This window comes from Felis catus, chromosome C1, assembly GCF_018350175.1.
Source record: "Felis catus isolate Fca126 chromosome C1, F.catus_Fca126_mat1.0, whole genome shotgun sequence".
Classification (NCBI taxonomy): Eukaryota; Metazoa; Chordata; class Mammalia; order Carnivora; family Felidae; genus Felis; species Felis catus.
Window position 1 is genome coordinate 11,005,710 of NC_058375.1, and position 23,914 is coordinate 11,029,623.

Genomic DNA, 23,914 nt, shown 5'->3' on the forward strand with positions numbered 1-23,914 from the left:
GTCACCGAGTGGCGGGGGACGAACCCCAGTCCCCCCCATTTCTCTTCCATCAGCAAACCGTGGCTGCGGACAGTGGACAAAGGAGGGCCTTGTTCACACAAGCACGGTATAGACATTTAAAAAACTCATTATTCTTTCAAAGCCTGGCTTGGGGGCAGATGAGAGGCAGGATTTTAGAGGGACTCTGGACTCAGAGCATCTGGTTCACAGCCTCCTTCTGCTACTTATTAACATGAGGCTTTGGGCAAGTTATGTAACCTCTCCGGGCCTCAGTGTCCACATCTGTAACATGGGGGTGATGGTGGCCGCTTCTTTGTGAAGATTCAGTGAGATAATCCAGGCTCAGAGTAAGCAATGCACGTTAGCTGTTCTTCTCATGATTTAAAGACACATGCTTTTGAAAACAAAAGGCCCTTTTGTAAAATGTATAATCCTGCAATTTGCGTCTGACGTGCCTTGTCTATAGCCGGGTACCCCTGGGGCTCCAAGAGCCGTGCTGAGAGATACCAGAGCAGGGCTTCTTATCCTGGAGGACAGTCCTGGAAGGCCAGTGAACCCGAGATTGGACAGGATTGTGCCGAGGGCATTTACGGTAGGCTGGATAACACATTCATTAACGAATAATGTCCCCCCACCCCCGAGATGTCCACCTAATCCCAGAGCCTGTGATAAATGTTACCTTACGTGATCAAAGGCCTTTGCAGATTCACATTATCCCGGGGGCATGCTGTAGTCGCAAGAGTCCTTGTAAGAGGGGGCAGGGGTGAGGGGTGTCAGAGAGGGAGGTGTGGTGATGGAGACAGGGAGTGTTGTGAAGACAGGAGGGGGCCAGGAGGTAAGGAGTGTGGACAGCCTCCAGGGGCTGAAGAAGGCAGGGAAAGAGATTCTCTCCTGAATCCACCGGGGGAAGGCAGGTCTGCTGACACCATCATTTTAGAACTTCTGGCCTCCACGACAGTAAGGGGATGAACTGGCGTAGCTTTAAGCCGCTAAGTTTATGGTGATTTGTTACAGCAGCAACAGGAAATGAATACAGCCCTTCTCAGGAGAGGGTCGGTGGTCATTTTTCAGATCTGCCCCTGCATTGGCAGGCCGGTGATGAACAGTGATGAACAGTCACAGGTCCAGAGCCTCCCACTGGCCCCCAGAGCCCCCCACACCCCCAGCCCCGCCAGTAGATGTTAGTACAGCCACGGCTCCCTCCTCCTTGTCCCTCTGTGTTCCCGTGTAGTGCGTCTGAAATGCAGACATATTTTCACTAGCCATTTGTTTTTCCTCTGGAAAAGACCCTGAGAAGCCCCACAGAACAGCGTGTCCCATCTCTCTGGGGGTTTCTCGATCACGGCCCACGCAGACGCCCAAGGTGCGTGCCTCTCCTGACGCCGGCTCTCGGCTTCCCTCCTCAAACCTGCAGGTGCCTGCCTGGATGGGGAAACCCGCTGCGCTCCCAGCCACGGGATCAATAGGGGAGGCACTTCTGTTCGGGGATAAACCTCTTAGCAGCTGCTGGAGGCCACAGCCTGGAGCCTAACTTGGGTTTATCATTCACGCACTGCACACAGCAGAGGCTCTCCGACAGAGCCCTCGGGCCTCCACACCCGCCGACAGCCTCAGCCAACAGTGTGCCAGTCCCACACCAGAGCTGGCTTAGGTTGTGTCACCAGACCCTTGAAAGCAGCATCTTCCTTTTCTCTTAATTTTTTAAGTTTTTTTAATGTATTCATTTTGAGAGAGAAAGAGAGAGAGAGCTTGAGCAGGGGAGGGGCAGAGAGAGAGAGAGAGAGAGGAAGAGAGAGAATCCCAAGCAGGCTCCACGCTGTCAGTGCGGTGCCCCATGCGGGGCTCGAACCCACAAACCACGAGATCATGACCTGAGCCGACATCAAGAGTCGGATGCTCAACCGACTGAGCCACCCAGACGCCCCCAGCATCTGCCTTTTACAGAGAAAAACAAGGCTCACAGAGGTGAAGGGCATTGCCAGAGGCACACAGAATTAAACAAAGGTTGGACAGACTCTAAAATCCTGTATGTTCCACGATACTACTCTGTCATGCCATTCGTTCATTCATTCATTCATTCATTCGTTCAGCATTTATGAGGCTCCTCCTGCACGTGCCAGGCCTCTTCTAGAACAGTGGGAAAGCAGTGACCAAAACAGACCAAAGTCTCTGCCCTGGAGAACTCATATTCCAGCACAGCACCATCCCCTAGAGCTAGAATACAAGCCCCAGGTGTCATTTTCAGTTTCCTGTAACCACATTGTTTTTTAAGTCCAAAGAAACAGGTAAAACTCATCAGTTTTATTTAACTTGATACACCTATCACCTCAACACGAAATTGATTTAAAATATTAACGAGATAATCTTGTTGCCCTCCTCTGTCTTTGAAATCTGGTGTTTGTAGCTTACACTTTTACAGCACATCTCAGTACAGACTGGCCGCGTTTTGAGAGCTCACCGGCCGCGTGTGGCTGTGACTATTGTATTGGACAGTGCAGCTCTTGGATATGTCAGACGCCCATCCAGACAGTGACCTGGGTGCAGCTGGTGTCATGACCCCCCGCCCCCCCCCCCCCCGCCGTGGAGTTCAGCAGCCATAGTCCATCCCCACTAATGTCCAGTTTGGGATTATACCGGCCGCTCTCGGCTCTGCGGCTTCTTGCGGCTGGGTTGTTGCGGAATTAGGGACCCGGCATGTCTCTTTGTGGGGTGGCAGGCGGAGGGGGCTGGGCCTCAGCTCAGGAGGTTGGGTTAATCCAGCCCTTCACCTGTGCCACACCGTCTTCAGTGGCCACGTGAGGCCACGCTCCCGTTTTATGATCGTCGCTAATATTTTAGTCCCCTCTTCTCCCCTCCCCCACTCCACTTTCCTTGTCTCCCAGCGACCGTCCCTGCTGTAGGGAATGCCCTCAGTGGCCAGAGTTAGGCCCAGACACTGGACTGAGAGCGGGGAGGTCCTGGCAAAGGAAAATCAGGGTGCTGTTCCACCAGGATAGAGAATGGTCATGGCCCAGGTGAAACAGCAGCATCCTCTGAACCTCTCCAGGGTACGTGGTGAGGCTTACCGCTGCCCCTCCCTCCTTGCACCGCCTCCCGGAGCCTCTGGACCCTGTGATTCCCCGCTCCCCGCCTCTCTGCCTGAAGAGCCCTTCTCCGTTTCTTCGTCCAGACTGTCTTCTCTCCCCACTTAAGGTTCGAGCGCCCAGAGAGCCCATGCTGAGTCTCTCGTGCCCCTCATTCCTGTGAAGGTTGCTTTCAGGCCAGTGCTCCACCGACAAGCACTTTCTCTGTGCGTCATCTCTTTGGAAAGGTATAGTCACAGCCGTTTTACAGATGAGAAAACCGAGGCTCTATAGGATATAAGCTAGTTGAGCGGAAGAGCCGGGAGTCATACAGAGTCCTGCCTTGAGCTTCCATCGCCCCCCCCCCCACCGCCCCTCTTCCTGATCCGCGCGTGGCTCTGTGGCCCAGGTCTGGTTCTGGAACGTCGTGCCTTTATCTCACGGTCGCGTCTGCCCACAGCCAGCCTCCAGGCTTCGCTCCCACTGTCGCCAGCCTCCCGACCTGACTTTCAGACTTCTCCACCCTTTCCGGTCCTCGCCCCTTTCTCCAAGAGATGGGCTCCTTCACTGACCTCCCCTAATCTCGCCAGAGTCCACTGGCAACAAAAGTTCCCCTCTTGGTCTGGCGCTTTATACCGAATTACCACAAACCTAGTGGCGTAAGATAACTCACATTTTGTATTTCACAGTTTTTGTGGGTGCGGAGTCCAGGCACAGGTTAGCTGGGTCCTCTGCCAGGCCACAGTCAAGGTGTGGGCCAGGGATGGGTTCTCATCTGGAGGCTCGAGTGGGGAAGGGCCCGCTTCCGAGCTGTCTTGGCTGACGGCAGAATTGCTCCCTTCAAGTTGTAGGACCGAGGGCCTCGTTTACTGCTGCTGTCATTTGGAGCCGACCTCAGGGCCTTGCCAAATGGATCTCCCCTAAAATGTCTACTCGCTTTATTAAAGTCAGTAAGCAAGAGAAGATCTCCTTGCAAGGTGGGCATTACAGTCCTTTGTGATATAATCTCACATAATAACCGTCATCCCAACATTTGCTGTATTTTACTGGCCTGAAGCAAGCCAAGATTCCTCCCACACTCAAGTGGAGGGGTCACGCAAGGGCATAAACACCAGGAGGTATGGATTGTGAGGCCACTTTACGAGTCTGCTGGCCATACTTCCCCTCTGGTTATCTTTGCTTAATGGCAGGCTGGGAGAGTGGAGTCAGACCTGCCGTATGGCTTTAGGCAAGACCTCAGTGTCCTCATCTGTAACATGGGACGATACCCTCTGTCCCTTGGAGTTCGTGTGACGATTAAATAAACTCTATAGGTGGAGTTGTTAGCACTATCCTTGGCTTAGCTGTTAGGCTTATAAATAAAAACAAATTCACTGTTACTATTCAGCCGGGCCCAGGCTGGTGTAGGTGTAGAAAAGCCCTACATAACAATAGGTTCAATAGAATAAACCTTTGTTTTTCTTCCATGTAAACAGAGTCCAGGGTTCAGCAGTCGGGCTGGGAGGGTGGCTCAGCAATCACCAGGGACCCGGGCTCCTTCTCTCTTATTGTTCTGCCATCCTCTACTTCATGCTCCAGCATGGCTGCTGGGCTCCGGCCATCACATCTACACCACAGTCAGTAAGAAGGAGGAAGGTGCAAAAGAGAGAGAGAGAGAGAGGGAGATGTCCCTTCTACTTAAGAACGCTTCCTGAATGTCCCCCTCCCCTGACACACACATCTGCTTATATCCCATTGGGTGGAACCTAGTCATGTGGCCCGGCGAGCCTCTCAAGAGACTGGGTAATGGTCTGTATTCTGGGAAGCCCTGGAAAACTGAGCATCAGGAGTTTTCTCACAGCGGAGGAAGGGCAGAGAGGATATTAGGAACCATGAACCGCCCGAACAAAACCACCCTACTGAGGATATCCGGCCAGTGAGTCGGCACTACCCGCCCTCCAGCACAGGTAGGAGAAGAAAAGATCAGGTGAACTGAGGCACTACCCGCCCTCCAGCACAGGTAGGAGAAGAAAAGATCAGGTGAGCTGTGCCCTCCAGGTGACGCGTGGCTCCAGCCAGCTGGCTCTGGTGCATCCCGAGGAGGTCGTCGCCTTTTCCAGCACGTGAGCGGGGGCCCGACTATCGTTTACAGACCAGAACGGCAGGGGAGGAAGGGCAGCCAAGGCGCGCCCTCTGGCGCCCCCCAGAAACGGTTTTGCGCCTCGGGAGTTTCATCGGGGCTTATCTGTCCAGGAGGAGGCCGCCTCAACGTCGCGTGCTGGCTGCCAAGGAAGCACAGTGAGTCTTTTTCAGTTCCCAGGAGGCCTTACAACCTGGGAGAGCAGGTGGTGGCGAGTGTAGAATCCAAATGTCATCCCTCCCATCATCCCTGTGCCGTGTCTTGGCGCTTACTGTATACCTAGCTAGCTCTGTTCACCTGACGTGGAGAAAACACTCACTCCTCAACCTTGTGAGGTCGATTCTGTCTGTTTCTGTTCTGACTGCCGCCAGACAGAGGGGATCGAGCCCCGCCCCCTGCACGGGCTGTGCCCTGACGTCTCTGCGGAGGGGGATGGTGGGGGTAGCGCTTTCCTCCCGGGTTGCTGGGAGCAGCAAGGGAAACGATGTTGGGGAGCACGCCCGCTCGTGGAGGTGGGTGAGCACTCGACCGAGGGTCGTTCTCACTCCCTCTCCCAGCGTGAAAGAGGTGCCAAGCCCCACAAAGCGAGCCTCCCCCGTGAGCTGTTATTCTCGTCCCCGTCCCCTGCGGGCTGCCCCGTTTTAACCTCAGCCCCAGTTTTATGATTAAACATTCCAGCGTCAATTATTTACAATATGTCCAGATGAGTATCAGGATTGCAGGGGGCCGAGTGACTCACACGGGGAGAAGTTGGTTTTTATGGAGGGGAAAGAACACGAAGGGAAACAAGGAATTCTACCACCTGACCACAGAGACTGAGGTCAGCCTAGGAAGGGCTCCAAGCAGCCAGGGTGTGGGGAGGGGGCTCCCCGTGGGGACGTGGGGCGCTGGGAGGCAGCAGGTGGTGGAGTGAGCTAGCTCTCGGCTCAGACGTATCTAGTTCAGATCTTCGCCGTGCCATTCGCTGGACGACTTTGAGCAGGTGTCTCAACTTCTCTGAACGTCAGTTTCTTCCTCTGTGAAATGGGGATCACTCTAGAAACTTTCTCCTCAGGGTTCTTGGACATTTTAAATGTGATAGTGAAGGGGCGCCTGGGTGGCTCAGTCGGTTGAAGATCCCACTTCGGCTCAGGTCACAATCTCATGGTTCGTGGGTTCAAGCCCCGCATCGGGCTCTGTGCTGATGGCTTAAAGCCTGGAGCCTGCTTCGGATTCTGTGTCTCCCTCTCTCTGCCCCTCCCCTGCTCACACTCCGTCTCTGTCTCTCAAAAATAAATAAATGTTAAAAAAATTTTTTTAATAAATATAAACATTAAAAAAAATTTTTAATGTGATCATGAATAATAAGTTTTAAAAATAATTATTTTAAGTAATAAATATGATACATTAAATTGTCTAAATACAATTAATAGCAGTAACAATAAATGCATGGAAAGCACCCAGCACCGGGCCTGGCACTTGGTAAATGCTTAGGGGATCGTTCACTGTTGCCGCTATGATCCCAGGAGGTGACAGGTGGAAAAAGAATCTGGTGTGACTGGTGACATCCTGAAAACCGAAGCAGGAGGAGGCCAGGGCTGGCGAAAGCACGTCTGGCTGGGGGGCTTTCAGTGGGAATCACAGGTAGCAAGGGAAGAGAGGGCTGGGAGAGGGCTGGACAAGCTTGAGCGAATTCCAGAAAGGCGCTTGGCAGAAGGTTTGGGAACCGCTTCCGTGGAAGCAGCATCACTGTGGCTAAAAAAGAAAATGTCCAGATATGGGCAGGATGACCGCTCTCGGACTGCGTCCTACCCTCCGCAATCAAGGGCCGCCCTGATAAAGGCCTGGGAACAGGGAGGGCTTTGCTTCTGCAGCATCCATCGGCCTGCAAAGGTCTGCCTGTCCTCTCTACACACCTCCAGTTTGGGTTAGAAACCCCCACGTAAGGACCACATAAAATAAACGCCTGCCTAGCTTTGTCCTGAGGGCTTAGGAACTGGGCCACCAGGAGAGTGGGTGCCTGCTGATACAGCGTGAGGACGCATGCCTTTGCCGCAGTTTTTACCCCGGCCAAGTTAGAGCAAGTGCAGGCTTGCCTCCGGAGAAATCTCTGGTTAAAATGTAAGTGCGGTGCAGGAGGGCCGGGTTGCCCAGCCCTCCTCCGTCCAGCCTGGCCACGCGAGGAAGAGGTGCAAAATCCACCGAGGGGTCCATTTTATCAGGATCGAGGAACTGTGTCCGATTAAACGAGCCGCTGGACGAGTGAAGGTCTGAGAATTAGCAGGTGCCTGAGGAAGGTGTGCCCTGCGTGCATTGCCCGTGGCTGCTGTAACAAATGACCCCAAACTTGGTGGCTAAAAACAACATAAATTCACTCTCTTGCCGTTCCTAAGGCCAGAAGCCTGCGGTCAGTTTCACGGGCTAAAGTCAGCAGGTCTGCTGGGCTGGTTCCTTCTGGAGGCTAGAGGGGAGAAAGTGATACCTTGCTGACTCGGGGGCCAGTAGGTGCCCACCCCCCACCCCCCACATCCCCCCCGGGCTCGTGGCCCCTCCCCTCATCACCGCAGCCCCCTGCTTCGTTCGACCTTACATCTCTCACTTCCTCCTCTGACCTTTTCGCCTCCCTCTTGTAAGGACACTTGTAATTAAATTGGACCCACCCGGATGGTCCCGGCTAATCTCCCCATCTCAGGCCCCTTAACTTAATCACATCTGAAAAGTCCTTTTTGCCACCTAAAGTTAACAGTCACAAATTCCAGGGATTAGGACTGGGATATCTGGGCGGAGGTCATCAGCCTCCTACATGCCTTCTCCCAAATTCTGAGAGACACAGAGGGGTGAGTGGCAAATAGGCCCGAGCTGAACCCCAGATTCTTCTCTGCCCCCAACTCCGATGGCCTTGAATTAGCCTCTCACCCCCTCCGGGCCTCTGTAAAGATGACGGATGCTCACCTCCTCTATAGGCTGGAAATGACCGCTAACACACCCGGAGCGGTTCCTCTCTGCCCGCCACCAGGTGCAGGGAAACCCCTAATGCAGTCACTCATTGATTTTATAGCTTTACTGTCCCTGGAAACAGCCAGACAGTCTCCTGCCTCGGGGCCTCTTTACTTTGGTTCCCTCGGCCTGGAATGTCCTTCGCCCAAATAGCCACATGGTTCCCTCCCCGGCCTCCTTCAAAGCCCTGTTCAAATAACACTCTCTTAGTCACTGTGCTCCCTGACCCCCACATTTAAAGTCCCCCCGCCCCCCCGCCCAGCACCCCCTACCACCGGCCTCCGTGTCAGGTGCGGGCGTCGTTGTTCTCGGCTTGTCTTCCCATCTAGCACGGGATGGAGTTTTCCCAGACAGGTGGTTGTCCGTGAGCTCTCCGGGGACAGGGCCTTCCGTCTGTTTCGGCCATTCCTCTATCCCCAGCACTTACAGCCAGCCCTGGAACGTGGTAGACGCCCGGTTAATGTTTTGTTGAGCGAATGAATAAATACCTATACCCCCAAACTTTGAGCCCGTAACGCGTAACAACCCATGAGTTCCATCCCCATCCGGCTCCCTGACCAGTGAGACGGCTAAAGCGGACGGTGATGAGAGGAGGCCTCTCGGTGACTGAAGTCGCCGGGCCGAGATGGGAACACGGCCTGGGGCCCAGAGTCCACCCTGGGAAGCCCAGTGCGCGCTGGGAGCGCTCGATACTCGGAAACAGTCTCTGCAGTCCCTGATTTAAGCTCTCCCCTCTGCCTACTTTTTGCTGCGAAAATGCCTCTTGGGGAGGAGAAACAAATGAAGCAGGTCAGCGTCCAAAATGACCCGCACAAGGACATAGGCTATGTCCACGTGGCGCCCGGGTTAGCCGGCACACTAAGCGAGCAGCGGAGTCGCAGGGGCTCCCTGTCTCTGGGGAATGACCTGTTGCTGGCCTCACTGGTGGGACTGATAACAGGTCCCGTCTTGGTGACTTGGCAGAAAGGCTGGCGTCCTATTGCCTCGAGGATGAGGAGGGGCTGCGCACAGGACCGCCACTTACACGCTGTGAGACCCGGGGCAGGTTTCTCAACCTCTCTGTGCCTCAGTGCATTCAGCGATGACACGGACCAAGGTGGGGATAAGAGCGCCTCTCTCATATGATGCTTGGGCGGAATGAATGAGTTCAACCCACGCAGAGCGCTTCGCGTGAGCCCGGCACACAGGAGCGTCCAGGAAATAGTAATAGGTGTGTCTGCAGCTGGCCGCATGCTGGGGCCGGGTGGGGTGGTCAGTGCCCGTGCTCGGCCTTGCTCTCCAGAGAGGGAGGCCACTGGCGGCCCAGCTGCCTCCTGGAGGAGGATCAAGGTGTCAGACTCACTGAGTTGAGGACGATGGGAGCCTTGCTTCCTGCCCTGCGTCTCATGGGCACCAGACCCTGTCCTGGCAGGGAAACACACACAGCGAGGTCACATTTCCCAAGAAATATTGAATGTGGCTGGAGCCCTCGGGACTGGCTCCCTGGTGCCAGCCAGCCTTGTAAATAGGGTCACACGCCAGCCACTTGCTTAGAGAGAGACACCTTGTCAAGCTCCCAAAGACTAGATACCTGGTTTAGCTCACTGCTTCTGTTTATGGCTCCTGGAGTCTTCAGAATGAATTTATCTTCCAATTAAGGATCAGGCGCCAATATTTAAACGGATTAGCAGGGAGACTGGAGATGTCAGGTCTTGTAAAATTCACCAAGATCTGGGGCGCCTGGGGGGCTCAGTCGATGAAGCGACCGACTTTGGCTCAGGTCACGATCTCACTGTTGGTGAGTTTGAGCCCCGCGTCGGGCTCAGAGCCTGGAGCCTGTTTCAGATTCTCTCTCTCCCTCTCTTTCTTTCTCTCTCTCCCTCTCTCTCTCTCTCTCTCTCTCTCTCACACACTCAAAAATAAACATTTTTTACAAAACATTCCCCAAGATCTTCCACTGGGGAGGGGAAAACTGCCTCTTTTCAGTGCAGCAAGTGTTAGGTTCTGGGAACCGTCCCCTCTCCCATCTCTGCAGTTTCTCAGACTGAACCCTCCCCACAGATCGCCCTTAATCCCCTCCTACCCCCAAACTCCACCCAAGGTAAATTTACATACACCTCAAGGCCTTGCAAAGCTTCTGGATCTTCCTTCCCCCACCTCCCTCAAAGGTAATCTCTTGCCCCTTCTGTAGGCTCGTTCTCTGTGCCCCATGTTATCAGTACTGCCTTGTGGTTTATGGGTTTTAGAATCAGACGTGCCTTATACCTGCCTTGTATACTAGCTGTGTAACTTTGGACAGGTCACTATACCTCTCTGAGCCTCTGTGTCCTTACCTGTAAAATAGAAATAGTAATGATCAAGTGATCGTACGCAGAAGGAGCTGGACACAGGGCCTGGCACAGAGTCGGCACCCGACCCACGTTCACTCTCACCTGATGCTGACTTCCCTTCTATAAGAAAGCATCACTTGTCTTCCCGCTGGCCTGTAAAAGTATCTCACACATCCGTGTGTCCCCCCCAAAGCCCCTGGCACACAATAGGGACCCAGCAATTGTCAGATGCAAATTCCTTAGAAAGCCATTTTAAAAGAAAGGGACACCTGTTACCCCTCGTGCTTCTGCGATGAAATATCTCCCAGAATAAACTGCCGTACTCGTTTCTGGCCTGCCTGCCCTGCCCAGGGAGCGGCGACGTGCAAGGGAAGGAGGAACATGGGCAAAGTCAGGAGGATTTGATTGTGAATCTCGCCTGCTGCTTAGCACTGTGTGCCCTAGGGCGAATTATGTAACCTCTCTGAGATTCGGAGAGAGTGGGCTCCTCGCTCCTTGGAGGATGGCTGCTGCTGGGACTTACACTACTCTTCCTACAGTTGTGGCTCTGCCTTGCAGATCGCTTAGCACCTTTTCCTTCACCGTCAGCTCTCTCCGGGCCCAGGCAACCCTCTTCCCTCCCCTCTACCTTTATGACTCATTTGGCCACATGCCTTTCATTCTTCCTGAGTGCTCAGTCTACAAGAACATGCTCTGAACGGATGGGAACCTGATGCCTTTGACCTTGGTTGGTAGGGAGGTGGCCTGACACTCCCAGGCTGGAGGGGAGCTGCGGCAGTGGTGGCTCAGAGCCCTTCTCCTCCCGGTCCCCCCAACCTTCCCCCCTGCATGGGACCGGAACTTGGTGACAAAAGGGACTAGGGGCTGAAACTTGGCCCAGAGGGCCCCCACTGAGTTCTTCCTTTGTGATGGGAATGTGGCCTGGTTCCCTGAATGCAGCTGGGGATCCCTTTCCCAATTATGCAGCTTGGCAGGAAGAGCTCAGGGCACAGGGAGATTGGTCAAGGAGGCTCTTTGTCCTAGGAACTGGTCACTCTGCCAGGACTGAGATCCCCTCCCATGGAAGGTTGGATGGGCTGGAGCTGTGCCTTCCTTCTGGGGCCAGGGGGCAAGCTTCGTGGCCACTCAAGGGTCTAGATCAGATCCTTGGTTTCTGAACTGCGTTCCAGAGAATTTCTGGGGTTCAGCGGGACCCGGGCCAGGGAACACTCCACCATCGTTTGGGGCCCTTCGCTCCATTTCAGCTAGAGCAGAGCCTTTTTTCCCTTTCTTTCATTCAATTTTATTCCAAGTGTTGTCTTCATATCAGACTCATAGCAAGTCCCTCTAGGTGTGGGGTGGCTACACTCGGGTGTCAGCCAAGTGGGGCATCCAGTGTCCAGAGCTGTGACTATCCGCCCCCACCCTGGAAACCCATGTTGGCTCTGGTTGGGCCAAGGGTGCTCGTGGGAGGGAAGACAGTGGCTGCCCAAAAGGAAGGAGGCTCAGGGCTCTCACCCCTGCCCACTCCTGCCTAGGAACACCAGGGGACATTGGTAGTCACCACTTCAGGTCAGAATGGAAATCACAATTAACTGGGCACCTCTCCCATGTTGCTGGCAAGCGGTCTGCACACGGGAGACTCCTGAAGGTTGCTCTAACGAATCCTCTCCCCCTCGGTGCCAACTGTGGACTAGGAATTTCCCCAAATTGATATGGGACATTGGTTAAACTTTTTAACTTGCGAGATATTCATTCAATGAAGAGTTAGTTATTAAGCACCTGCTGGCTTCCCTAACAAGAGCTTTATTTCAGGGGGTTTATACTCCAGTGGGGGAGACAGGGAGCCTACAAGAAAACAAACCAATACTATTATAGATGGTGAGGTAATGTCATCTGTCCGTGGGAAGGAATGTCATCAGGGAACCAACAAGCATGGGGCTTAAGAGTAGCTGGGTGAAGGAGGGGTATTTTATACAGAGTGGTTAGGGATATCCTTTTTGAGGAGGTGGAGTTTGAGGTGAGAGACAGAAGTAGTAAAAAGTAGCCAGACCAGGGGCACCTGGGTGGCTCAGTCGGTTAAGTGCCAACTTTGGCTCAGGTCATGATCTTGCAGTTCACGGGTTCCAGCTCCGCGTCAGGCTCTGTGCTGACAGCTCGGAGCCTGGAACCTGCTTCGGATTCTGCGTCTCCTTCTCTCTCTGCCCCTCCCCCACTTGAGCTCCATATGTCTCTCTCTCAAAACTAAATAAACATTAAAAAAAAATTGTTTTTAAGTAGCCAGACCAAGCGCAAAGACCTTGTGGCAGGACGTGCTCGGTGTGAGTGAAAAACAGAGCAGAAGCCACAGAGGGTTGATGAGCCAAGAGAGAAGGAATGAGAGAGGCAGGAGCCAATCCAATCTGGTGGGACAAGGGAGTTTGGATTTTATGCTACAAGTGTGGGAAAAATGTTGATGGTTTTGGAAATTCCTACCGCAAAATAATTCAACCAATCGAAAAGGCCCCTATAAGAGATCTGTGAAATTTAAGGAATAACGTCATAAGTAAACACCCACGTACCCTTCTCTCTCACCCTCCCCGGGCACTGTTTCTCACTCCTCCAGGGAGGTCGCTATGATCCTGAATTTTAGTTTTTGCAACCTTTGCATTTCTTCCTCTTATTACAAAAATGGACACGTGTTGTTTGGTTTTGCCTCGCTCGGAACGTCACATAAATGGAAACATGCCGGGTTTGCTTTCCCGTTCAACCTCACGCTTGCCAGAATGGGCCACACCGGTGCATGTAGCTGAGGGTTCTTTGTGTTCATGGCTGTGTAATACTCCACTGGATGATGCTGTCGTGGCTCACGCTTTTTCCTGGTGCCTGGCATCACTCGGTTTTCTCGTGTTGAACCAACCCTACGTTCTGGGGATAAACCCAACTTGATGGTGATGTATTATGTAATTGTCTGCTTTTAACGTTTATTTATTTTTGAGACAGAGAGAGATAGAGCATGAACGGGGGAGGGTCCGAGAGAGAGAGACACAGAATCCGAAACAGGCTCCAGGCTCTGAGCTGTCAGCACAGAGCCCGACGCGGGGCTCGAACTCATGGACCGCGAGATCGTGACCTGAGCTGAAGTCAGCTGCTTAACCGACTGAGCCACCCAGGCGCCCCTGTAATTGTCTGCTTTTAAAACGACATCGTGGGATTCCATTTGCTGATATTTTGTTTAGGATTTTTGTGTGCACGTGGATCAGATAGGCCCACCATTTTCCTCTCTTGCCTTGTCCTTATTTACTTTAGGGATCAAGGTTATACACTCCTCATAAAATGACTTGGGGGAGTGTTTCCTCTTCTTTGAGTCTCCAGAACACTTGTATAAGACAGATAAAACCACATAAGGGTCTGGTAAATGCAGCTACTGGACTGTCATCCTTCCGCAGCCCCACTCTTTTGGTCCAGAGTCTTGATTTCTTTGGGGACAACCTTTCTTGCATGTACCCCAACCGATGCCCTCCCTCCCCCAAGAAAAAACAAAGAAAACACATACCCACCCACCCAGGAAGCATCTCAAATTGAAATGCTCACCGCTGGGGTGCCTGGGGGGATCAGTCAGTTAAGCGTTAGACTTCGGCTCAGGTCATGATCTCACAGTTCATGGGTTCGAGCCCCGCGTCAGGCTCTGTGCTGACAGCTCGGAGCCTGGAGCCTACTTCGGATTCTGTGTCTCCCTCTCTTTCTCTGCCCCACCCCCGCTCATGCTCTGTCTCTGTCTCCCAAAACTGAATAAATGTTTTTTTAAAAAATTAAAAGAAAAAAAAAAAAGAAGAAATTCTCACCACTTACTTAGAAAGCTGTGTTTCTGGTTTCTTACAGGTGGGTCCTTAATTCAAGATTTTAGTATGAAGAATTGTTTCCCAGCCTGCCCTGAGCACCCCAGGTAACAACAGGTAGATGCTTCTCTTAAGTAGTTAACAACTTTTCTTGAACACCCAGGTGTAGAATCACTCACTTATCCTTGAGGGCAGCCTTGACCATGAGCCACGATGGGTCCATGAGTCTGGCTGAGCTGGGACCCTAGTCTGCCTGCCAAGGCTGCCCTGTTTTAAGGACGTGTTGGAAACTATGTGGTCCAAATCCTCCGAGCACAAAATTAGCTTCTTTCCATATTTTTGAAAGGGAAAGAACATCATGCTAAATATAACGTGGGTCAGCAAGCCAGAAACAACATAAACAGCCATCAGCTGCGGCTCGGGAGCTGGGTTTCCACATCCCTGGTGAACCCAACGGGATCCTGGGCTCCAGGGGGAGCGTGCAATCGACGAGCGATGTTGAGCGACCATTGGAAGCGTAACTCTGCCACGAACCCAAAACCCAAAAACCTTTATTTCATCTGTTCATTCTAAAGGCACCACAGGCCTGTTTCTGTTTCCAGTCCTTAGTCTGCCAGTAAGAAAAAGACAACAAAAATCATTCTAATCCCACAACACACACACACACACACACAACCAAAAGCACCGTGGTATGCATAATTTGAGTGTTTTGAAATTCAATATAATCCATTAAATAGTGTTTGTGTATCTGTTTGTGTATTATGGAGGGCCCCAAGCCATTATAATATCCAACACCATGTCATCTTTGCCCCCCTCGTGGGTGGTCTCACCCCATTGGCAATGCAAGCTTTAAATAATATTAAATAACAAACCTTTCTCTAAGGACTGACTCTTGTGCTGGTCACATACAGTTCTCGGTGCTTTATGTATCTTTCCTTGTTCACTTATCAAAACTCTCCTAAGAGGTGAATACTAGAAGGCTTTTATTTCCCCTTTACAGTGGTGGATACTGAGGCACAGGGAGGTTAAGTAATTTGCCCAAAGTCACACAGGTAGGAAAGTAGAGTGAGGATCTGAGCTCAGGCAGCCGGTTTCCAAACTGGTTCCAAAGTTCATGTTTAACCACCAACCTATGTTGCCTTGCAACAATACGTTGTTCTGGCTGTAACACCTTCAAGATACAGAAATTGAGTGAAAGCTATACGCTCCAAGCCCTCTCCGTTCTCGGAAGCAATCGTTGCTAAATTTGGAATGTGCCCCTCCTCTGAGATTTTTACGAACATGTTTGCATGCGTGAAAATATTTTGTCTCTTTGTTTTAACGTAAGAAGGATCCAGTCTTCCTTCCCATGTATTCATAAATACATGTCTGTGTATAGAATTTTTAAAATTATAATCACACTGCACGTGCCGGTTTTTTTTTTTAACCTTGTCTGACTTTAAAACGTATCATTAGCCGGCTTGAAACCCTAATTTAATAAGCACACGTACCATATTTTATTCAACCAGATGCAGATTATTGGCTATTTCAGTAGCTTCTAGTTTCCCACTGCTACGAAGCTATGATGAATATCCTTGCCCTGTACATAGTTCTTACAAGTTGGAACTACAGAGCCAAACGGTATAAGCATTTTGAAACTTTTCATCCATAAATGCCAAAATTTGCCACTTAGGAAAATTGTATGAAATGACTTATCCCAATACCATTACCCACACTGGGTGTTGGTGCCTGTTTTCAATCACTGACAACTGAACAGGCCCAAATGTGTGAATCCTGACATTTTCACCTCTGTCGGTGACTCTTATCTGAGGCTTGTTTTACTCATGTGACAGGATACGGCGAAGCTGGAGTTGAGAGAGCAGGGAAGGTGGAATGTTAAAGTGGCCCCGATCACTGGTTTAGAAAACGCACTGTCAGCCTCCCGCGTTCAAGGCCTACCTGTAGGGCCCCCTAGCAGGTGCTCAGTAATGGGCTTTTTAATCTGCTTCCCACACCAGCCTCAGGCTGAACCTTTACCCCCAGAGCCCCCGCCCCGCCCCTCCCCTGCCGGTCTCATCTCAGATCCGTGTGGCAGAACCGCCGATCCCCTCATCCTTTCCTTTGCTGGCTGTGAGTGATATTGTAAGAAACAAATACCCTTGTGTATACGGTAGACTTTTCAGCTGGTCCCCCCGCCACTGGCTGCAGCGGAATGGATCCTTGTTCAGTGCCCTGCACGCACACACGTACATGTTCACACATCAGGATGCGTGCATATATGCATACATACAAATACACGTAGGACAGCACGAACAGGGTGCAGACCCTATTATGTGAAGTGGGACTTCTCTCTCAGGGAGACTTTCCATAGGACACACACCTACCGAATTCCAGCTTCTATACTCTCTTCCCATTTTGTTGTTATTCCTCGTGGGCTTTTTCCTGCTGTCCCGGAAGCCCCACCAGCCCTTAACTTGCTCACCAGTATTTCTCCAGTGCCTAACACTGCTTAGCAGATGCGCAAGAAATATTTGTTGAGTGCAAAAAAGAAGGAACAGACCTCAAGCCGATAAAGGATATTATCCCAAATATTTTTAGAGTATTTTTTAACAAAGTGGCCAGTTTCAGATGGAGCCCATTGTTTGATGAGAAAATATCTCTGCGGCGTTGGATTTCAAGTGGCCTGGTCAGCCGTCCTTCTGGAAAGATTGGAAAGAATGCACAATTGAAAACAGGACCTTGCCCCGCCAAACATCTGTCAAGTTTTACTGTTCTACAAAGGTTGCTGTCCCGGGAATAACGTTCTGAGGAGCAGTTAGCCAGGAAGGGCGCTGCTCGCTGGTCCTCTTGGCCCCTGAGAGTGTTCTCAGCTAAACCTTCAGGGGACTTGCTTGTCTTGCTCACTCTTCCCGACAACAAATGGTTGTGGAATCCCGGGACGAAGGGCTGCTCCCTTTAGCACAGAGTCTCCGAGCCACTTCGGGGGAAGAAGGTGTCTCATCCAGCCGGGCACAGCAGCTATGATGAGGAATGGGCAGGCTTCTGCTCCTTTAAGAAAAGCAAAACCCCGGGGCACCTGGGTGGCTCAGTTGGGTAACAGTCTGACTCCGGCTCAGGTCATGATCTCACGGTTTGTGCGTTCGAGCCCCGTGTCAGGCTCTGTGCTGTTAGCTTCAGATCCTCTGCCCAACCCCCGCCCCCAATCTCTCTGCCCCCCTGCGCACATGCTCGCTCTCTCTCTCTCTGTCTCTCTCTCTCAAAAATAAACGTTAAAAAAAAGGAAAACAAAACTCCATATGGCCAAAGGGAAGCTAGTCTCACAGGATGGCTTCAGATGGCCTCTGTTCAGTTCATTCAATGAATCGGCAAACGTGTTCGGAGTCCCTCTATGTCCCAGGTGCAGAGATAAAGAGGATGTGTCACAGGAAGAGAGAGACTGGCCACAGCCACTGCCGGGGGGTTGTGGGAGCCCACGGAAAGGGGCAGCTGAGCAGGGGTGACCAGAGAACAGCAGAGATGCTAGAGGGGGGGCGTGCGGAGAAGGGCGAGGTGAGAGATGGTGGGGGGAGGCAGTCACGGGCGTGATCCTAGGAGCCTGGATTTTCTGCTGCAGGAAATGGGGAGCCATCGAAGGTGGTGGCCGGACCGCAGGCTGTACGGACTGGGACGTTTCACTGACGGATGCCCGTCACCCAGGCGATTTGGGTACCGCTACTGACCACGGCTCAGGCTCCCCCTCGTTCTCGCTCCTCGCCGGACCCAGTGAGAGCTCAGACTCTACCGCACTTTGTTGAATTCCACAAACTGTTTTAAGGACCCGGAGCTCTGACCTTTCTGGTCTCCTGCATGGAAAGGTCCGGCTTTTCCTTTTCGGGCGGGGTAGGCGGGTCAGCCCTCCTTCCGCAGGCTCACAGAAGGAGCCGAGCGCAGCACGTAAGACATCTGGAATGCATCAAAGGCGAGGCCCCGCCAGAGCCCGTGGCTCCGTCCTGCTTCGTGGCCGCTTCAACAGTACGGCCGCTGTGCTCACAAGAGCGTCTCAGATCCGAACTGATCTTCCCCTCTCTTTCTGCTTTCTCCTTCCAGACCTCTCGGCCGCAGCCGTCCACACAGGATGCCTCGAACTTGCCCGAAGCCATCCCTCGAGAGCTCAGCCGCTGTTTCTTTGGGGTGGCCCTAGGGATTTTGTGCAGGGCGTTGAGCGGGTTTTGGGTTGCTTTGGCTGCTGCTGCTGCCCTTATCTGTTGATTTTCTTCCTTGGAGCCCGGCCTTGCCCTGCGCGCCCCCCTCCCACCCCCCACCCCGGCATGATGGCCCAGTCGAAGGCCAACGGCTCCCACTATGCGCTGACCGCCATTGGCCTGGGGATGCTGGTTCTCGGGGTCATCATGGCCATGTGGAACCTGGTGCCCGGGTTCAGCGCCGCCGAAAAGCCGACCGCCCAGGGGAACAACAAGACAGAGATCGGCAGCGGGATTCTCAAGAGTAAGACCTTCTCCGTGGCCTACGTGCTGGTCGGGGCTGGGGTGATGCTCCTGCTGCTGTCCATCTGCCTGAGCATCCGGGACAAGAGGAAGCAACGACAAGGCGAGGAGATGGCCCACATCCAGCACCAGGCGGGGGCCGAGCCACATGCCCCAGAGGAAGACAGGTGAGGACTGGCCACCCCCCAGACCGTGGGGGGGGAAGGTGGGGGGACACATGCGTGGGCACACTCTCAGGGCTCCCCGAACACACCCTTTGCGTCTGGGAGACTCTAGGAGACCGCCCCTTTAGTCTAGGGGTAGAGTCTCCCCCCCGCCCCCACTAAGGCTCTGTACAGCCATTTCTAATTGCCCAAATAACTGTATTCTTCTATCCCGGAGAGTCCCAAATAATGTGGAATGTATGGATTACAGAGGTACCAAGATTCTGATACCCGCAGGGAAGATGCATGGGGCCTGGGGTGGCCAGAGCCACATCAGGCACACGGCTCGTCCGTTCACCCCAGCATGCTGTGCGCACACGCCTCGCATCATAAAGGTTGGGGGGCGGGGCGCCTGGGTGGCTCAATCAGTTAAGCGTCCGACTTCGGTTCAGGTCACGATCCCATGGTTCATGAGTTCGGGCCCCGCATCAGGCTCTCTGCTATCAGCACAGAGCCTGCTTTGGATCCTCTGCCCCCTTGCCCTCTGCCTCTCCCCGCCTAGTCTCTCTCAGAAATAAACATTAAAAAAGAAATTAAAAAGAAAAAGAAAAGAAAAGGTTGGGAAGCAGCATCCTGTTGGACCAAAAAACGCCACAAACACGTTGAAGGGATAAGCGATAAATTGGGGAAGAGATGATAAAGGTTGACATCCCTACTATAGAAAGAGCCCTTCCAAATAAATGCGAAAGATGCACACACCAATGGGGAAACGGACAAAAGATACAAGCAAGCTTTTCATCTATGTTCAGACAATAGATGTCCAGCCTCTATTAGTCACGAGACACAAACAAATAGGTATCATTATTCTTTGCCTATCTTAATGGCCAAGGCAGACAGCCCCCGGTGTTGGAGAGCTATAGGGAAATGGGGGTGTTGATTGACACAACCCTTCCGAAGGGGAGTTTCATAGTAAGAGGAGGTATTGAGGATGCGTGGACCTATCCATTCTGTTCCCGAGAGCCGATGCTTGGAAGGTCATCACACAAGTGCAAAGGAATTTGTACCCATCTATTCACCAGAGCATTGCTTAGAATAGCAAAACCTGAGAAACAACCTAACTACCCATCATTCAGGCTAAATCATGGCACGCCCATTCAGTGGCATTCTACGCAGCCACAGTCGACCTACAGTTGCTAACGTGGGACCATGTATGCACCACGTTGAGAAAAGGAGGTTTGTTTTTTTTTTTTTTAATTTTTTTTTCAACTTTTATTTATTTTGGGGACAGAGAGAGACAGAGCATGAACGGGGGAGGGGCAGAGAGAGAGGGAGACACAGAATCGGAAACAGGCTCCAGGCTCTGAGCCATCAGCCCAGAGCCCGATGCGGGGCTCGAACTCACGGACCGCGAGATCGTGACCTGGCTGAAGTCGGACGCTTAACCGACTGCGCCACCCAGGCGCCCCGAGAAAAGGAGGCTTTAACAGCATCTTCGGTAAGGTCCTAATCTCATCAAATGTCGCGGCTGTGGGATTACAGACGAGTCTGGAAAAGTGCACAGCAGAGTGTTAGTGGTTGTGGCCAGGTGGAAGGGCTTGGGATGGTTTTATTTTGTGCGTTAGGTTTTCCTGTGTTGTTTGGATTTTCTGCAAGTTTGTTATCTTTCTAGCGGGAAGGGAGTTGTTTTCAGTTTGGAAGAATTCAGTCCATTTTCTGATAAAAGATCGTGCAGGCGTATTCTAGAAAACTTAGGAAATACAGAAAAGAACAAAGAAGGCAAATCAGTCCCCCGTAATTACCACCCTCGCCATGTGAGTGCTCATGGCCGTGAGCACACGCATGGCTAAGGGACACGAGAGGAGCAAACAGGGACAAACAGTGAGGGTCCGATGTCGGCCATTATCACCCAAAGGTTCAAGTGTATAAAAAACAGCAACAACAACAACAACCAACCCCCTGACTCTCTGGTTTTCTCTTTCAACAGTCAAATGAGAGCAAGCCTGAGGACCCGACCTGTCTTTTAAGTCTTGTAGTGAACTTGGAAGACAAAAGTCACAGAATCACTTGCAATACATATAAATTTTATATCAGATACTCATTCTCTACCTAGGGAAAACCATTTTGCTTCAAATCGGCAGCGATTTCATGCACGTTCGTGTTGCCTCTGGCCAAAAGGGACCCAGCAGGGCACCAGAATAGCCCATCCCGCATGTGGTTAAGTGGGAGGCTTAAAAGCAAAGGGGGCTTAATACGTCCTTGTGTTAACGCTTCCAGATAAGACAGTGTAGTCATTGAGAGTGTGGTGTTCAGTGCCTGCTCTCCCGCTTCCTCGATATATGACCAACTCACATGACCTCGATGTGTCTGCTTCCCCATCCACAAAATGGGTACAGTGATAGTACCTAGCTCACAGTGTTGTTAGGAAGATGAGAGTGGTTGGTATGTGTTAAGGTACCTAGAACAGCACCCGACTCCTGTAGGAGGACCCCGTGCTGACACAGGATCTGGAGAGAAAATCACATCTACCTGTGATTTTCAGGGGCATGAGTCCGTGCTAACCCTCTCCTTGTCGCTGTGTGTTATCTTGCAGCCAGGAGGAGGAGGAGGAGGAGGCCTCCTCAAGGTACTATGTCCCCAGCTACGAGGAGGTGATGAACACAGACTACTCAGAGGCGAGGGAACCGGACCAGAACCCGAGGATGAGCATCTCTCTCCCCTCCTACGAGTCCTTGACGGGGCTCGACGAGTCGAGCCCCACGGCAGCCAGGGCCAACGCGGAGACCGGCGCAGGGAATCCCCCCGACAGGCAGAACTCCAAGCTGGCCAAGCGCCTGAAGCCGCTGAAAGTGCGAAGGATTAAATCCGAAAAGCTCCACCTCAAGGACTTCAGGATCAACCTCCCGGACAAAAACGCCCCTGCCCCCTCCATCGAGCCGTTGACTCCCCCGCCACAGTACGACGAAGTCCACGAGAAGCCTTCGGACGCCCGGCCACCTGACTGACGACCTCGCTCCTTGTGTCCCTCCGGTTGCTCACCCTCTACACCACGGACCCCCAGTGAAGCCACTTCAGCTGCAGTCGAGAAGTGGAGGGGCCGGAGGCACCCAGAACGATGTGGCTGGGGGTGGGGGGTGGGGGGATCCCGGGACTAGGGGGTGACTGACGTCCACAGAACCTCACCTAGCAGGTGCGTCCGGAAGAGCCGCCGCCTCGGGCCTCGGGACGTGGACCCCGCCGGGGCCGCCGCGTAGGCACCTTCCCTGTTGTTCCTCCCCCGACTCGGAGTTGTTGGCGACAAGCCCCTCTTTCCGATCAGGAGAGGACCCCGAGCGGCTGGTTTAGGTTGTGATTTTTGTTTTGCTTCCACTAGGACTGTTTTGTGTCAAAGAGAAAACAAGTTATCGTGCCTTTGCTTTCCTCACTGGAGTCCTGAGCTGTGGGCAGGAGATGTGACTCAGCCTTATAGAAAGGACACGGGGCCGGTTCGTGAATGAAGACAAACCAGGGGCTGAATGATTGGGGGCGGGGTGGGGGGGCAGCGAGGCCTGGGGTGGGTGGGGGGGCTCTCTCAGAGTCCCTGAAGCCATCCACTTTCTGAGGGTCCAAGGCCCGGTGATGCATTCCATCAGAGTCTTTCCTGGCCCCCTCTCCTAGTCTCTCCTGTGTAAGGGCAAAAAAGGAAAGCATACCATGAGATGCTCTGTTCCTTCGAAAATGCCATGCAACTGAGCTTTTTATAATAAAATATTTTATATGGACTACAGTCGGATGCTGAATTCCTGCAGCGGCTCTTCCAAAACACTGGCTTGCTTCGAGAGAAACACCGCTGATCCTAAGAATTGCTAACATGCAGGGGCGCCGGGGCAGGGGCTCAGTCAGTTGAGCGTCCGACTTCAGCTCAGGTCGTGATCTCGCGGTTTGTGGGTTCGAGCCCCGCGTCGGGCTCTGTGCCGACGGTTCAGAGCCCGGAGCCGCTTCCGATTCCGTGTCTCCCTCTCTCTCTGCCCCTCCCCTGCTCGCACTCTGTCTCTCTCTCTCCCTCTCAGAAATAAATGAGCATTAAAAAAATTAAAAAAGAATTGCTGATATGCATGGAACACTTCGTATTACCAGGCGCTGTGCTAAGTATCTCACATACGTTATCCCACTTCCTCTGTATCCTGGCCTCACGGCCATTTTGCAGGTTAGCTCACTGGGGCTTATTAAAGTGCCCCGTGTCCCATTGCTAGCACGCGGCAGGGCTGGAGTTTGAACCCAAGCCGCCTGGCTCTAGTGCCTGAGTTCTTTAAACGCCCTACTGTGCAACCCAGCGTAAAGAGCTTTTCCAGACTTTGAACGAGAGCGAGGAACTGTGCTTCCCGAGAGCTGGGGCTGCTCCGTCAACCCACGCGCCCAACAGAACATTGTGGCTGTTTAGACAGCAGCTCCTCCCTGTCTAAACATCCTCCCAACGTCCCCCTCCTGAGGCCAGGCGAGAGGGAACCGCTGGGCTGTATGCTCACCCGGGCCGGGTGAGCGTGTCCTCATGGAGAGGGCAAAGTGCCTACCCGGGGAGCCCAGGAAAGCAGTCCAACGAAAGAGAATGTCCATGGGGACTGCAGACTGCTGAGGCCGAACCAGAGGAGAGGAGGAGCGACGTCTGGGGTCACGGTCTTGACCGCGGAGGGGGAGTCTGGGAAGACGCACCCGGGCCCAGGGGTGCCTTCCTGGCATTGGTGAGCTTGAAGTGGAGTCTGCATGGCTAGGAGAAGAATGAATTCTGCATGGTTGCCATTCTGAGGCCCTGCGTGTTTCCTAAAAGCCCCTAAGTAGGGAAGAGGCGGCAGATAGGAAGTGAATCACCTCCTTATCTCGGGGTTGGCAACAGGGCCTAAATTCCAAACTTTCACTTTCCTTATACAAATCCATCTGCTAAAAGGGAGCTCTAAGGGCCTGCTTCGTGGCTAAGACACCAGAGGGCTGGCCTGCCTGGTCCCAGCCCGCTGCTGAGCCAGCCTGTGGCTCTCCTCGTATCTGTGGGCGGGACTTGATCTTTGGTTACTCTT

At 52.7% G+C, this 23,914-nt stretch overlaps 1 protein-coding gene across 7 annotated transcripts in view; it reads left to right on the forward strand.

The window, feature by feature from the left end:
- The window catches only part of TMEM51 (transmembrane protein 51), a 54,108-nt gene extending 31,476 nt beyond the window's left edge, over positions 1 to 22,632 (forward strand). For 3 of the 7 annotated variants that reach the window (XM_023258150.2, XM_023258148.2, XM_019836214.3), the window contains 3 exons: positions 14,307 to 14,380; positions 18,329 to 18,893; positions 21,460 to 22,632. In XM_023258150.2, coding sequence (XP_023113918.1) covers positions 18,550 to 18,893; positions 21,460 to 21,871 — 756 coding nt within the window. In that variant the 5' untranslated portion in view covers positions 14,307 to 14,380; positions 18,329 to 18,549 and the 3' untranslated portion in view covers positions 21,872 to 22,632. The remainder of the gene's footprint in view (positions 1 to 14,306; positions 14,381 to 18,328; positions 18,894 to 21,459) is intronic. The other 4 variants (XM_023258149.2, XM_045035120.1, XM_019836216.3 and 1 more) reach the window with 2 other exon arrangements.
- Positions 22,633 to 23,914: the final 1,282 nt, after the last annotated feature.